This window comes from Neophocaena asiaeorientalis, unplaced genomic scaffold (genome assembly GCF_003031525.2).
Source record: "Neophocaena asiaeorientalis asiaeorientalis breed wild unplaced genomic scaffold, Neophocaena_asiaeorientalis_V1.1 scaffold7, whole genome shotgun sequence".
In the NCBI taxonomy this organism is placed as follows: Eukaryota; Metazoa; Chordata; class Mammalia; order Artiodactyla; family Phocoenidae; genus Neophocaena; species Neophocaena asiaeorientalis.
In genome coordinates, this window is record NW_020185337.1 from 6,780,018 (window position 1) to 6,797,742 (window position 17,725).

The window sequence follows — 17,725 nt, forward strand, 5'->3', positions numbered from 1 at the left end:
ACCAAAACATAAAACAGCAGCAATATTGTAACACATTCAATAAAAACTTAAAAATTATGTCCACATCAAAAAAATCTTTAAAAAAAGTAATAAAATATTCTTTTACATGAACATAGGGGTGACTAATTTCTTAAGATTCATTTCTATTCAAATAGTCTTTAGTTTCAATATAAATAGGAAAAACATTGCCTTTTTCCAACTATTTGTTGCTGTGTTTTTAATTTGTGCATGGCACCTAGCACAGTTTTATTACCAAATAAATATGGGGAAGATCTTTACTATCAAACTAGGAGTTCATCACTGGCTAAAGAGGACTAAATACTTTAGCTAAGGGAAAGGTTTTTAGTCTTATTTTTGACACTGCAAGCCCTTTTCAGATAAAAGAAAAGGTAGTATAATTTTTTCCTAGAAGTAGAGAAAGTAGTGTTTATTTCTCTGAGGGAAGAAAATGCTAAATAGGATGATTAGAAAGGGGAGTGATGATGAGGTAGGCATTTAGTAAGGCTCACAGTGTTTCTGTCTCAGCATTAAGTTGTGTGTCTTGAGGTGGTGACTGATAGGAGTCTGGAAAACAGGAGTCTGGAGGTTTTTGTACACTTTGACAATCCATAAGAGCTTTCACATTGAGAATATTCATATCTAATATTGAGACAATCAGAAAATTTTTTCAGAAATATATTTGGTGAGGAAATATCAATTATATTGTGCTAGCCGCTGTTAAAGGGCCAAGGAGAATAATATATAGTAGTCACAGACTTCTTTTTAGAGTTTTTAATTTACAAATGCAAGTGTTGTTTAGCTGCTTAAGGTGAATATTCTTTCTCCTTTTAAGTTTTAAGCTCCACAAGGACATTTCTTTTAAAACCTGGTTCTGTGATCCACAGAAACTAAGTAGTAATCAAAGTGCTTATGGCTGACTTAGATACAGCTACTGCGAGGGTTTGGGAGGTTAATACTTCAAAGAAATTTCAGATACCTACGACTCTTAACTATATTTGATGATAATTTGAGAAGATGATAAGAAATGGGAGGAACAATTTTTGATGCTTCTAATTTTATAGCTTGAGTAATCTAGATATGGTAAAGTACAAGTGAAGTATAAATAAAGCGCAAAATAAATTGCTGGTGATTTAAAGGGTCGTCTAACAGAAGGAAGCCTCTTGTAACACCATTGCCCATTTTTGCCAATCCATAAAAATATAGAGAACAGTAAAGTTGTAAGTTCTAATTCAGAAAACTTCATGGGCGATTGGCAATTTGGGTAGCAGAATATTGACCTGTTAGTAAGTGTGTGGGATTTTGTTTAATTACTGATTTTCCTCCCTTAGACAGGAAATGTACTATTAGGGAAGGATAGGGACAGTGAAAATAGTAGAAGTACTTCTGCATCCTTTTCTCTTAAGGCTGAGAGAAGAAATTTCATAATTAATCATATAGGTAAAATCATAAAGGCTGATTAAGAAAGGACCAAGATTTATGTATTACTGTAAGCAAAATTTTATTTATTCATCATCAGTTCAAATTATCTTTTGAGGGCTTCCCTGGTGGCGCAGTGGTTGAGAGTCCACCTGCCGATGCAGGGGATGCAGGTTCGTGCCCCGGTCTGGGAAGATCCCACATGCTGTGGAGCGGCTGGGCCCGTGAGCCATGGCCACTGAGCCTGCGCGTCGGAGCCTGTGCTCCGCAACCGGAGACGCCACAACACTGAGAGGCCCGCATACCGCAAAAAAAAAAAAAAAAAAAGAAAATTATCTTTTGACAATTTGTCAATAAATTTAATTTAAATTATTTTATTGGTGCATTCGGTATAGTGTAATGGTTAAGTGTATAACCTTTAGAACCTAGGCTCATATCTTTTAAGTCCTGCGAGTGTCTAACTGTATGACAGTGGGCAAATTATTTTGCCTGTCTCCCACAGTTTCATCATACGTAAAATGGGAACAATAAAGTACTTCCCGCATAGAAATATCATGAGGATTAAAAGAGCCATCAAATCACACACCCCCATCATCATTATCATCATAGCAGCTAACACTTACATGGCACTTGAAACAATGCTTTGAGATAATTGCTTTGCAGTCCTTTCTCTTTTGAATCTTATTTTTCCTCTGGGTTTCTAATTTCTCAGAATGTTGTCATCATCCTCTAGTTACATAACAGTGAAATTTAAGAGTTAATTTTAAACTAACACATGTGCTTACTAAGTTTTTCATCTTATATGTTTTTCATCTTACATCTTTTGCTTCTAATGATTTTTTATCCTCAAACATTGTCACCTGTTAGAATCCTTTCAAAGCCACATCCACTGCGTCATGAGGCCTTGGCTAATTACTTCCTCCCATCCCTCCTGTGTTAGAAGGAGTCAGTGTATTCTGTTTGCACATAGAGTTTTTTTCCATCGTGTGTCTCTTATATTCTTCTGTATTTTCTTACCAGTAGAATACAAAGTTTTGAGGCCAGAGACCATGTCACCTACCATCTATCTATATTACCTATATGTGCATTCCATACTAGGTTCTTATTTAGTGAGATTATTTAATTAAAATATTTGTGAAGGTGAATAACTTTAGCTTTTTAAAATCTATTTTCTAGATTAAATATAAGACACCTCAACCTATAGGAGAAGTATATTTTACGGAAACTTTTGATAGTGGAAGGTTGGCTGGGTGAGTATTCATTCAGGAGAATTTTTTCCTTGATTTGATTAGCTTTTTTGAAGTTATTGGTTGCTAGCCTATGAAAATTGCCTCTACCACAGTACCTTAAAAAAGGGTTAACATATTTTATTTCACGGTGTAAACCAATACCTTAACACATTTTTATTATTGATAGAAGTGTTTAATTTGAATTGTTATCATTTATACAAAGAAAATATACAAATGAATCATGAATGTAAAGTGAAAACTTACATTTCTTCATTCCTTAGGACAGATATTAATAACGTAATTTCAGATGACAAATTCAAGTTAATGTTTTATCCTAAATAATGGTAAAAAAACAATAAAAGTTATTATTTATTGATCATGATATGCCAAACACTGTCCTAAGTAGGTGGGTAAGAACTATCTTTATCTGCCTTTTACCAGTGAGGAAACTGAGGCTTAGTGTACCTTAGCTATGCTCACACAGCTAGTAAATTGCAGATTCTAAATTTAATTTAACTCTAGCTTTACAGGATTATGTGTAGACATCCTTGTTTAGCCTCTAAGTATTCATTTATCTTAGAAGGAAAAGCGACTATTGGGTAATCTTCTGTTGTATTTCTGATATGCATTGTATCTATAAATTGTTAGTTTTATTTTTAATGATATACATTTCTTTCAACTTTATTTATAGGTGGGTCTTATCAAAAGCAAAAAAAGATGATACAGATGCGGAGATTTCTATATATGATGGTAAAATATTTATTTAAATATTCAACATAACCAGTATGATCCAGAGTTCACTAGCTTTTGAGATTATATTTTTATTAAATATACCTGAGGCCCCATCCTGCTTCACAACAGAATCTTGTCAAAAGACAAATAGAGTCTTTTGTCTCCTTTCCAATATTTCTGGAAGTCCAGGTAATCCATACTTAAGCCACCATCCAGTTTTCTAACTCTGAACAGTTAAATTTTCACTCCACTGCAATTAGTCTCTTGCAGGATTTCCCAGGCTACTGCTGTTCTCTACTGTTTTCTCTTGAGCATGGGCCGCCTAGATCAAGTTATAACTTTCGGCAGGGTCCTCCTAGAGGACATTTGTGAGAGCTGTGGGACATGTGGCTCCTAGCCCACAGCCATTATCACTGCATCTCTGATAGGTTATCTTCACGCTTCACTGTGAAGGAAAAGTCCTATATGCAAGGGTCATCTTTTCTTCCCCAACAGGACTCTCCTGGAGTGTGATGGAAGACTTTCTTCCTCCTCTTAGTCTAAAACCAGCCTCCTCAGTTGTTACCTCCTAAAGCAGGATCAGCCTCAGTCAAGGTGACAGATAGTGGGAATTTCCTCTCTCTCAGAGGACCTCAGACCCATAAGGATGTGACCTCACACTGAGACTCCAACAGGCGTTACATGAGAATAACAACAGAACAACTAACAGCATATATAGGCTGGCAGCTGTCTACTTCCGTTTCATAGTGTCTGTTTTAGTGTGAGATAAAGATCATGCCTGCATGTCTTCCTTTGTAGTGTTCTCGATCCCAGTGTATATGCTTATGTACTCCAAAAAGAACTCTACCATATGCCCAGAGCAAGCAATACTGCATTCAGTCTAAATCCATTTAGAGAAAAGAATGATTTCCCTCAAAGAAGCAGCAAGTCTGCAGAGATAGAGCACTACCTAAAATAATACCCACAGAAATACCTGCCATTGAACAGAATGCTTGACTTAAAACATCTATGTTTAGCTTACTTTACAGTTTTTTTAGAACAGCATTGGGTAGATATTTGCTTTATGTTTGTGTAAGTATCTGTTGATGGAGTTTTCCTAAAATTAGGATATGGTATATTTTAGGAGTAAGTTTGTCTCTCTTTCTTGCTGGACAAAAATGACTTAGTGTTTAAATGAGTTTTTCCCCCCCAGCTTAAAATTAGAGCTCAAGCAAGCAGAAAACAAGCTTCTTAACACCTAAGTTTGGTCTGTAGTCTTTATTAAACAAAATTATCCACGAAAATAATTTTTTAGCATATTAGATTTGGTATGTTTGGTTGACCTTTTTCAATTTCTTGAAAGCAACTTTGAAAAATACAGAATCTCTTAAAGTTCCAGGTCCTGAAAATGGCATTTTGTATATAAATATTAGCAATGTTGTTTATATAGTGGTTAGTTGAGACCAATATCAGTTTCTTTGCAGGAATATTTAGTATTTCTAGTCGTTAATCACAGCTTCTGTCAAGTGCCACTTGAGTAAAACTAATTCCTGTATTTTCAGGAGTAAGCAAATCTGTGTGAAACATTATGTGCTGGGTAACAGGGTTTGCATTTGGAGGAGACTTATTTAAATTTTTCAAATTGAGTTATTAATAAAAGTATAGCTGTTTTAAAAATCACCAATTCTTTAAGTGACCAACTTTCAGGATATCTTATAAAATTTTGTGAATTCTTTATGAAATTATAGTTACATCAGAGTTCATATTACCTGGCACTGTATAGAATTTGAGTAAATGATTGGTTAATGAAAAGTTATTGTTGATTTGAAGTTGGGAAAAACCTCTTGTCCTTGAAGAATAATCACCTTGTCACAGGTTTTCTAAAATTAAAGTAGTACTTTTAGATAGTACCTTTTCATAGTGGATAAATGTATGCGTATAATTACAAAAGAAGGAACATAGTTTTAAAAAGCCTTTACTATCAGGATCCTAAAACCCCTAAAGATAAAGTTGTTACTTCTTAAAAGAAGACCTTTGTGATTTGGTCAAGCCACAGGTTGGCAGTGATAATACAGTTGCTCATCAGCGTGAGAGAAGAAAAACCAAATGAATTCACTTTTTTTAGAAAAGTACACTATAGCCAAATTAGGGGACAAAAAGGAAAAGAAACTTGAAAACTTTAAAAAATGAATTCTTAAAAACCCAATACTGTGTGCACAATGATAGACCAAAGTATCCCCTTCTCTGGTTCATGAGACTGTCAGGTTCCTGCACTGTTGTTTTCTAGAAAGAAAAAACGTGTATAAAGTACATTAGTAATTCAAAAGTGCCCATTAATATTTCAAGTTGGCACAATACCGGAAAATAGCCAGTTTTCGCTAAATTGAGTTTTCTTGGAATAGGTGATATCTCTAATTTTCAAAGCTAGAACATTTTATACAAATTAATATAAATTAGTTATTTTCTGTTTTAAAAAGAGTAAAGGAGGAAAGTCCAATCCACAACTTTGGGGCTGCAGCTAACCCGTCTAGCTTTGCATTATATGCTGCCTGTGATCTAATTGCAGGAGCTTCCTGATCTTAAACATGGGAAATTCCAGCCCAGAGAGGACCTAACTCAGCTTTGCTGTGCTACAGCCTAGTGCTTATCTAGTATGTATGACTTCCTTGGCCAGAAGTTCTGAGAACTGATTGGCTTAGCTTAGGAAGTGTTAACTTTAGTTTGTGTCCTTTGGGCGTAACAATTTTTAAATTAAAATTTAAATCTCTACAATAACTTCTGCAAAGTAAGAAAAGTAGCTGATGATACCATAAATTTCAAAAAAATTGACTGAGGCAAACTCATTTTGTGTTAAGGATGTACTTTGTCTCCTGTGTAATTTAAAAATACCTCATTTTAAAAGTACAATGTTGATAGACTGTATGAGACAAACCACATTTTGTGATTTCATTGATTACAGTCTTTCAGAGAAATCCAAACTAAGCCAGCTTTAGAGGTGCTTTAATTAAATACTGTAGGGTCTGTTATTTATTAGTTTCCACAGTTTTAAGAGAAAAAGAGAACATACATACATACAGGTACAGATATTATTTTCTGATTTAAAATGTGATTTTATTTTTTCCAAAGTAGCCTTCATGGAAGAATCTTATTGGTCACCACTTCTGATAAATAATTCTTAAGTCAGTGTTTTTGGTTTTAGTTTAACTTGCTTTGTTTTGTATTTTAGGAAGATGGGAAATAGAAGAATTGAAAGAATATCGAGTACCTGGTGACCGAGGACTGGTGTTGAAATCTAGAGCAAAGCATCATGCAATATCTGCTGTATTAACAAAACCTTTCATCTTTGCTGATAAACCTCTGATAGTACAGTAAGTTTTATTATGTTTTTAATACTTTTTCTGACATTTATATTAGTTTTATATAATTTGGCTTCTGAATATAGGTATAATGGGTATAAAATGGGCATAAAAAACCAGATTTTCCTTTTCCATTTCATTTGCTTAAATACACAATGCATGTATACACACAGACACCCTGAGGTTTCGAGAGAAAAGCAGGTTAGTTGAAAAATTATATACTATATGCTGTAATATGCAACATTCCACCACCATAAACTATATAGTGCATACTAAAATCACCATTTTTATTTTAACTCTTTACTTAAAATGACTTGCTATTAAGATATATTAACCTCAGTATATTCAGAATAGAACCATAAATATTGCTGGTAAACCAGTGATAAGATCCAAAGGCAGCAAATTCATTTTAAGGAGGAAGTGCCCTTTTAAAGGGCACATGATCTCACAGACAGTCACCCCTTCCCTCCCCTGCAATATGACATAAACTAGTTTTATTGTCATGTTGTTTGCATGTGTAACTGTCGTAAAATCCAGTGTAAATTCCTCAAGCTGTTTCACCTATACTGGTGTAAAACCAAAATAGGTGTGTACAAATACAATTACAAAACCAATGATATTAAAAACAAAGAAAAGGAAATGTAGAAATGTTACTTTCTACCTTAGAATATTGGGCTGTCCAAAGTTAATTACAGTGTAAGGAAATACCATTAACTCTAAACGTAACACTCCAGAACCACTTCAGTTTTTTGTTAACATGTTAAATATATTCCTATGTGGTGTAACTAAAATGCCATTTTGTATTTTAGAAATTTAAAACAATATGGCATTTGGTATAATTGGGCTAATTTTTCAGCTGTGATGCTTTGGCTTAGTTGCACTGTTATTTCAATAAATTTAAAATATCAAATAATGTCAAAGAGTATACAACCATTTAAACAAATGAAAAATATTGTTATAAGTACTTATTGGGATTAATATTTGAGCTTGATATATGTGTCATTATTCAGAGTTTGGAGTTTCTTTTTTCTTGAAAATTTGAAAGTAATCTTTTTATTCTGTTGAAGTTAGGTGAATATAATATCATTCTCTATTTTAATCCTTTGTGGCTTAACTGAAAGGGTAACGGAAAATAATATAAAGTTTAACTTCTCCAGAGTAAAATGAATCAAATTTGGTATTTTCAGGAAGTATAAATCACTGCTAGGCAAGCAAGTGAAAGATAGCTTGCAAGATTAGAAGCAAAGATAATAAGTCTAAAAACATTATTAAAGCAGTTGTGAAATTATTATTCTGAAAAAAGAAAAGGAGAATCAAGAAGAATGGAATAGCAGTGTTTGATATGCTTGAAAACAGTTCAAAGAAGGATAGTGAATATTTGTTATTCTTAATTTTGATGAAATGAGATAAATAAAAAATTTTATATTAACTACTATAAATACTATAGATTTATGACATAACTTTACTCTAAAGCTGCTTTTTCCAAATTGTGTACATACTAATATGCATTATGTGGTCATATAAGTTTTAGAAACTAAGAATATCTGAACCTTAAAGATAAGGAAGCATATTTGCCCATTAAAGACTTTGAGAAGTTCTCTGTACGAAAACCTGTTTTTAACTTGAATATTGTGTTTCCCAAACATAATTGACCACAGAAGTTTTTTACCCCCTTAGCAATAATTACTATTTCATGGGACAGTTTAGAAAATGCTACTCTAAAGAAAATAGGGTTAACATATATTCTGCATTTGTCCTCATTTTTCCTATGATCTAATAAGATTAGCAGCAGTGAAGCTCTATGACATACATTTCACTGATCCCCAAATCCATTGTGAACTATTTATACTAGGCACAAGTTAATGATTTGAAAAATCTGGAAGTTTGCAGCATATGAAATAGACATAGTGGTCGAGTCTAGGCATACTAAGACAGCAGAGCTGTCTTAACATTTATAGAGACAATTTACACAGTTGTTCTCTCTAGTTCTTTTCACAGAACCCTTTTTCCTTGGATCACCTATGCTAAAACTATATCTCTTTTTATTTTATTTTACTTAGAGTAGCAAATATTTACCTTTAGTTCACATTATGCACCATTTCTTTTACTTTGTACTCTTCAAAGACATGTTTCATGAAAAAAAAGTTTATCAGCTACTGCTTAAAAGTATTGATAAGGCTTTGAGGAAACAAAGTATTTAAAAACTGAAAAAGAACAAAACAAAACTTTTCTTCTGATCATAACAGAAGCTAACATTTTTGAGCATTTATTGGCCCATTACTGTGCATGACAACTTCTAATCATCATAACAGTCCTTTGAGGTGTAGGTATGGGCAATATTCCCACGTTACAGATGAGCAAATAGAGACTAGAGCTTCAGTAATGTGCCTTTAGCCAAGGTATTACCAGAATCCAGAAAAAATCTCAGGTCTTCCTGACTCAGAAGTACTTGCTTGTAACCACTGTTGCAGATATCTTGAGAAATAAAGCAGAGTAGAAAGTAGGGAGGGGAAATCACCATAATCTCCAGCAACTCAGAGATGATCACTTAAAAGTTTACTGTATTTTCTCTATTGCTTTTCTATACAAAATACATATACTAATTGGGTTCAAACTGTCAAAGTTTTGTATGCTTTTTTTTTTTTTTTACTTTGTCTCTAAACTTTCTTCAGAAACACTTTAAACTATAGTCCTTCATTAAAATTATCACTGTGTCCTGTTACTCCTCTAGTTTTCATCTCTTTTTGCTTTAATTCATTAAACCAAATCATAACTTTTTTGGTTTTCACTGTTTTTCAGTTTGATAACCGGTTTGTTACATGTAATTCATCAATTTACTAAAAATCTCTTCTAAATAATGTTCAGTAAGACTGTCATTGCCTAAATAAGACAAGACAACAACAGAACTATTCCTGAGAATTAGAGTCTTGTAAATCTGTGAAGAGACTGCCATGTCAGTTCACTCTTTTAGCTGTTACACTGTGTTTCCCCTATCTCCTGGCTGTTAAGATCTGGAATATTCCAGGTTATTGACTGAGATTATGAAATCTCTTTGCTGGTGGTATTTAATTAAATGTACAACTTATTTAACATGGTTTCAGTGTAGCTGAACTAAAAGACAAATTAGCAGCAGACTGGATATCTAGGATCATTAGCAATTTCTTAGAAATTTATGCTGTAGCCATGACCCCCAAAGTCTTTGTTTTTAGTTTATAAAGACTATATATAGTACGTACCTTATTTTAATTTGAAGTTTCCTGTTAAAAGTTTTAGTCAAAGTATTTTATTCTTAATTCAACAGTTTTGATAAACAAATTATTTCAACAAATTGGTTGGCTTTTGTATAGTTGATTATAATCATTCTATTTTTAATATTTTAAGGATGTGCACAGAAAAGTCATTTCTGCTTGTTCCCTATAGGTTGTGGATATACTTTGTATGAGCTTTCTGGTAATGTAAAATGTTTGTGTCTAAATGAATTGAGAGTAATACGTTAGATTTTGAAGAACAGTTAGTATTTTTATTTATCAGCAGTATGATTCTTTTTCCCTTCATTTAGATATGAAGTAAATTTTCAAGATGGTATTGATTGTGGAGGTGCATACATTAAACTCCTAGCAGACACTGATGGTTTGAATCTGGTATGATATTTTAATGTTTAAGAAAACCTTATTAAAGTTAATAAGTATTTTTAAGGAACAATTGACACAACTGAAAGTTTCATTTTCAACTGAAATCGAAAATAACTTTGAAAATTTTTACCCACCACGAGTTTATATAGCTTTTACAGTGCGCCTTCAAGTTTCATACACAGCTTTGTTACTTGATGGCATCAGTTTTGTAATCATTAGCCACATAAAAATGTTTGCTGTGTCTATAAATAAAAAATAACCTGGTGCTTATAAATGTCACTAAAAGATCAGCTTACAGTTATTTTCTTTACAAAATAATAATCACAGGAGAAGTAAGATAACAGAGCAAAGCAGTAAAACACAATGGCCAAAGAACCAAATTAAAAAGGTGGGCCAGTTCAGGAATTGGCAGTCTGCAAAAATTTACTAAGTTAAAAATGTTTTCATAGTGAAGCAGGTTACGTTAGGACCATTTGAGGTTTGGAGACATTTCTTATAGCATCCTCCTACAGGAGGCTATGTCAGGATTTCTGCATATAACAAAAATAAGATAAATGAGACATTAATGAGATATTTGTCAGAATGCGTGGCTATGAAACAGATTAAAGGATTCATTTACTGTTATTAGGATTGGGTAAAGGGGAAGCCATTTGTAGTAGATGGTGAAACACTTAGGTATTGTGAGGTGATGATCACCTGAAGGTACAATGGCAATAATAAAGTCAAATACCAAGTATTTGTCTAAGCACTTTATCTAATTAATTCAGTTAATCCTCAGAGAAACCTTATAAGGTACGTACTATTGTATCTTCATCAGAGGTAATGAAATAGAACCACAGGGAGATTAAGAAATTTGCTCAGGGCCACACACAGCTGGTTTAAAGGCAACAGTAGGATTTGAACTCCAGATCCCATGCTCTTAACCAGTGTCCATGCCAAATGAAGAGAAATGACCAATAATGAAATGGGGAGCATGTTGCAGTGTCTGCTTTTGACAGACACAGTCTGTCAAATCAAGAGTCTGAATCTCTTCTTCACATTGTGCTAAGGGGTGCCATTTTCTGGTGTCTTACTGAATAGTAGTAATGGCTAAGTAGGCACTGTAGTCTTAAGTCACAGAATGCTTTTCTCTGTGCTTAATTTTCTTAATAAAATATTAATAATACAGATCTATATAGAGTAACTAAAACATTATGATATTGCTAGGGTGGTTCCAGCTTCTCTCCTACATCTTGAGGATGGAAGTAATGTGTGCACTTAAAAAACTATTTTGAAATAAAATTTGTTGTGTTTTCCACATCCTTTATTGTCAATTATGTCAACTAATTCTTTGGTGAATTAGCATTTGATACATTTTTGTGAACTCTACCCAGTGGGGTAGAATAGAGAAATCCATTAAATACTCTAATTCTGGACTAATCCCAATACTCATCTCTCTTTGAAGGAAAACTTTTATGATAAAACATCCTATACCATTATGTTTGGACCAGATAAATGTGGAGAAGATTATAAACTTCATTTTATCTTCAGACATAAACATCCCCAAACTGGAGTTTTTGAAGAGAAGCATGCCAAACCTCCAGATGTAGACCTTAAAAAGTTCTTTACAGACAGGAAGACTCATCTTTATACCCTTGGTATGTCCTTTTAATTCATTCATTAATTCAAAGATATTTGCTGACTACCAATGTTTTCATGGCAAGTGCTTCGGGAGAAACACAGGTCCTTCTGTTAAGGGCTTATCTTTTTAGGAGAATAAGACACACATACTTATAGCACAGGTAGAAAGTAAAGTGTCGTATGAGGTACAATTAAGAGCTCAAAAACAATATTACTTTCAGTTTGGAAACTTGGAGAAAACCTAGTGAAGGCGGTTATATTTGATTTAGTCTTGAAGTGTAGATATAATGTGGAAGATAGGAGAGGAAAGGGATATTTTAGGCACCCTGACATTATGGTGCTGAAAGAATAGAAAACTGGAGAAAAAGGTTAAAGAGGAGGAAGCCCTTAATATTAGACTTTATTCTACAGGCATTTGTCATTGTTGGGTCCTGCCTTGTGGTAGTTGTGGGAAAACTTTGAAAGGGAAAGCATTGAGCGACCATCTATTAACATACTTAGCTTTACTTTTGTAACTAGGAGTTTGCGTATATATTGACTAGGAGGAACACTACATGGGATTCTTTCTCCTCTTCCCAAGAACATACAATTATAGAGGTTTGTTCTGCCCATGATTACTTAAAATCACAGCATGTCAGAACCTAACAGGACAACTCCATCCAAGACTAAGGTATTTCAGTTTTCTTTCCAAAAACTGCAGTTACAGAAACATTCATTTTGTCTGCCAACACAGGGAACAATTTTATTTTTAATATCAGTATTGATATCAAAGACCTTTTTCTGAAATTGGAAAATAGTACTAGACATTTTGGGGAGCATAAAGTAAACTGTAGAAATATAGAGATAATGAGAAATTATAACTAGAAAAAATGAATTTTAATTAGACTTTGTATAAACCTGGTCAAAAGCACTTTGGTAGTGTAATCAAAGGCCACAATTCCACTTTCAGGAATTTATCCAAAGAAAATAATCCAGAAGAAAGAAAATGACCTATGCGTAAAAATATACTGTAAATTGGAAGCAACCCAAATGTTACAGTAGTGGTTTTCTTTCTATACAATACAAAATGATAACTATGAAAATATTTAGCAACAAGGAAGAGACGTTTATAATATTAAAATTGGGAAAGAAAACGAGATTCAAATTGGAGGCACATCCTGATGGCCACTAGACATATTATGCAAACAAAAAGAAAAAGTCTAGAAAAAACTAATTTTTATTAATCACCTGATGGTACCATGCTCTATGCTAGACACTTTGTTTACAACCGTCCTGTGAGGTGAGCAGTTTCTCTCTATTTTGCCTTAATTAAGGTTAAGTAACTTGCCCTAGGAAACAAAAGTAATTGGTTAAGACTGGAATTAAAACTCAAGTCTGACTCTTAAAACATTTGCTTTTCTTACTACTGTACACAAAAACTTTGTTGTGCTAGGATTATCGAGTGGCTATTTTCTTTTTAAAAAAAACTTTCTGTAATGCTACTATATTTTTATAACATTATCTTGTAGTTGTTCTAAGAACCTTACAGGGTCCCTTAAAAGACTTTATAATCCAATGTCTTTTGTTTTAGATTCATTTAGAACATTGAATACAGTTTTCTAAATGGAAAGGTTTTCTGGCTAAAGATTTTGGGCAAAGATGTCTTTTCACATATGTGTAATTGTCATGTGCTTTTCTGATTTACTATAATTTTAAAACATTTCAGATGCAAAATTTATTCAGAAAATAGTCTTTTCAGGATTTTTCTTGAGAAATGTCTTTTTTTTTTATTAGAAAGGGTCTAGCACGTTTTTGCATTTAAGATCTTATTCTCAGTTCTGCTTCAATCTTGACTTTTTTCCTTTGTGTAGTAGTATAGTTTTATAATCTCAGCTGTAATAGAAGACGAAATGGTGGAGAAAAAGAGAAGGGAGAAAATACTGAGTGTTCATTTACATTATTTGAGTTTGTATATAAATTGCAATGTTTGATTTTGATATAAATAATTTGGCATTGTTGTGACTGAAACCTTTGGAGATTATTACTTCAGCATTGCTTTTACAGAAAGTGGTAGCCCATTTACCTAGTTAAGTCAGGATCATCCTGACATTTATTGACAGCTCCTACTTCCTTAACTTACTAAAAGCAAATGTTAAGCAGCTACTTTCGTCTACAGTTCTTTCCAAAGATATAAATTATACTCAGTGACTCCCCACCCCATGTTTACAGAAGGGAGAAAGAGCTTTTATTTTGTCATTACAATGATAAGGGAGTCCTTTATGAAACTTTTGGCTTAGGGACTTTTAAAGAGCTAGAATTTACCTCAAAACAAACGTACTAAAGTGTGAGGTTGAATATTTTCAATCATCCTTAAGACATTTTTCACTATAGTGCATGAATCAATAAATTTGAAATGCCAATGAGCTTTATAGATTTCTAGGAAATCATAAGAATGTATCAGTATTAAATTCCTGATTTTGGTGCCTAGATTTGGGTTATATAGGAGAATGTCCTTGTTTATAGGAAATATACATTAAAACATTCAGGGATGATACGGATGAGGTCAGTAATTTACTCTCAAGTAATTCAAGAAAAAATAAAGTTCTTTATAGCATACTTGCAACTTTTAAAGTTTGAAGTCGTTTCAAAAAATTATTTTAAAGTAGTGAAGATTGGGTTGTATTCTGTAACTATGAAAGAGTGAAGCTGACTGGTCATGAGAGTCCTAAGCTGAGTTAGCTATTGGGTATTTTTTATTTGAGAAGTAATGGAGTGTTTTATTAAATTACTACTTAAAATTTTATCTTTGGTTTTAGAAAGCATTATGTCTAGTGATTTCAGTGTATTTTGATTTAATGTGTTGGTAATTCCTCTATTGTGGTTGAGAGAAAATTTTACCCATGAAGTTCAGGGTAGAAGATTATCTTTAACATGTCATGTCTGTCAATATGATAAGTGTAATATGTTTAAATTGGTCTTTAGTGTTGAATCCAGATGACACATTTGAAGTATTAATTGATCAGATAGTTGTAAACAAAGGAAACCTACTAGAGGATGTGGTTCCTCCCATCAATCCTCCCAAGGAAATTGAAGATCCCAGTGATAAAAAACCTGATGATTGGGATGAAAGAGCAAAAATCCCTGATCCTTCTGCTGTCAAACCAGAAGACTGGTAAGCAAAGAATTCAGTAGCAAAGCGTTCTTTGGCATAAAGTAGCGTGTGTTTATGTGAAGTAACGTGTGTTTAAGTGAAGTTTACAACCAATGAAGCTTATTCTTTTAAACATCAGTACTACTTATTTTGACTATTTTGGGTGAAATACTTCTCTAAAACGGATTTTACAGTCCCCTGCCTCTTAATTTTCATTTTAATTAATATTTTAATTTTGTTGCCCTTTTCAATATAGTATTTGTATTTTGTATGTTTTCAATGCTGTGGGGGAAAAAATTCCATGAATCTAAAACCCCAACACTTTAATTTCAATTCCCAGTTTGATCTTTATCATGTATGTGTGTGCATACTTTACATAGTTGCGGTGTTTTCAGTTAATGATTAGTTGGCTTAAAAAGCCATATTCTCAGCATCTTATATAGGATTTACTCATACCAGTTTGCTTACCCATAAAATGTTCACTAGCTGAGTATTTGTGTGTTTTCCATTCTACAGGATTATGAATATTTTCCTTAAAAGAAATGTATTCAGTTCCAGATTACCTATAGCCTGAATTCAGATGGTGAGGGATAGTTTTATATCTCTACATTTAACTGAGATATTCTTTGTCCTTCAAATATGTTTTGTAATTTCTCCCTAAAATCTTGTTACCTTTATTCCTAAGAACGTTTTTTTTTTTCCTGCTGACAGTTAACTCTTAATTATGGTTTTGCTAAGTAAATTATCTGTCTTTATGTATTTAACCCACCCTATTGGTTATCTATTGCTGTGTAACAAATTACCAAAAAACTGAAGACAACAAACATGAACTCACCCAGTTCCTGAGAGGCAGGAATCTGGGAGTGGCTAGCTCCCCGGTTCTGGCTCAGACTCTCCTGAGGTTGCAGTCGAGCTGCCAGTAAGAGCTGCCTGCATCTGAAGGCTTGACTTGGGCAGCTGGAGGATCCACTTCCCACTGGCTTCTTGTAGCCTTTGTCAGGAAGTTTCAGTTCCCTGCCACCTAGGCCTCTCCTTAGGTCAGCTCATGACATGGCAGGTGGCTCCCCTGGAGGGAGTGATCCAAGAGGGAGAGAGCACAACCACAGAAATTGCAGTGCCTTTTATAACCTAGTCTCAAAAGTGACATGCCATCACTTCAGCTGCGTTCTGTTTGTCACACAGACCAACCCTAGTACAGGTGGGAGGGGACTACATAAAGGTAGATGTACTAAGTATGAGTAAAAAAAGTTTTATTCTTAGTTTACTAAGAGTTTTTTTTCTCCATGATTGGGTGTTGTATTTTGTAAAACATGTTTTGTGCATCTATTGAGATGACCACGTGGTTTTTCTCCTTTATTTTCTTAGTGTGGTGAATTATATTGATTGATTTTCTAATGTTGACTAACCTTGCAATCTCCTTGGTCAACAAGTATTGTCCTTTTGATGTTTGCTGGATTCTGATTGCGTGGTTTTTTTTCTGTCAGATTTATTGAAGTATAATTTTCATACAGTTAAATCCATTTATTTTAGATATACAGTTCTATGAATTTGGAAAAATATATACAGTGATGTAACCACTACCGCAGTCGTGATGTAGAATATTTCCGTCATTCCCCAAAGGCCTGTATATCCTTTTGTAATCAATTCCCTCCTTCCACATTTAACCTCTGGAAACTACTGATGTGATTTCTGCCCCTTATAGCTTTGCCTTTTCCAGAATATCTAAGATGGAATTATACAGTATATAACTTCTGTTTCTGATTTCTTTCACTCCGAATGATGCTTTCTGAGATTTATCTGTATTTTTTCTTGTATCAGTAATTTGTTTTGTTTTATTGCTGAGTAGTGTACCATTGTAGGGATGTATCATAATTTGTTTGTCCATTCACATATTGATGGAAGTTTTGGTTGTTTCCAGTTTGGGGCAATTATGAATAGAGCTGTTACAAACATTTGTGGTCAGGGCTTTGTATAGACATAATTTTTCCTTTTTCTTCGGTAAATGCCTAGGAGTATGATTGTACGATAAGTGTGTGTTTAAATTTGTAAGAAACTGCCAAACTTTTCCAAAGGGCTATACCATTTTGCATTCCCACCATTATGTAAGAGTTCCAGATGTTATACATTAACAGCATTTGGTGTTATCTGTTTTTTTAACTGAGATATAATTGACATATAATATTGTAATAGTTTACGTGTACAACATAATGATTTGATATATGTATATATTGCAAAATGATCACTACAGTAAGTTTAGTTAACATCCATCGCTTCACATAGTTAACAGCTTTTTTCTTGTTTTGAGAACTTTTAAGATTCACTCTTCTTAACTTTCAAATGTATGATATAATGTGGTGAATTGTAGTCACCACGCGTACCTTACATCCCCAGGACTTATTTATCTTATAACTGGTTTTGACCTTTTGGTATTATCTGTTTTTGTTTTTCTGTTTTTCTTTGAATATTCTAAAAGGTTTGTAGTGGTATCTAATTGTAGTTTTGATTTACATTTCCCTAGTGACTAATCCTTAATCTCCCCAATTTTCATTTACTTGCCATTCATATCAGTTTCTTTGGAGAAGTATCTTTTCAATTTTTTCCCCTGCTTTATTTGTGTTATTTTTTTATATT

General features: G+C 33.4%; 1 protein-coding gene across 2 annotated transcripts in view; it reads left to right on the plus strand.

Annotated features, from left to right (window-relative positions):
• Positions 1-17,725, plus strand: part of CLGN (calmegin) — a 44,192-nt gene that overhangs the window by 13,213 nt on the left and 13,254 nt on the right. For both annotated transcript variants that reach the window (XM_024736230.1, XM_024736229.1), the window contains 6 exons: positions 2,593-2,666; positions 3,337-3,395; positions 6,583-6,724; positions 10,272-10,353; positions 11,789-11,981; positions 14,926-15,115. In XM_024736230.1, the coding sequence (XP_024591998.1) occupies positions 2,593-2,666; positions 3,337-3,395; positions 6,583-6,724; positions 10,272-10,353; positions 11,789-11,981; positions 14,926-15,115 (740 nt within the window). The remainder of the gene's footprint in view (positions 1-2,592; positions 2,667-3,336; positions 3,396-6,582; positions 6,725-10,271; positions 10,354-11,788; positions 11,982-14,925; positions 15,116-17,725) is intronic.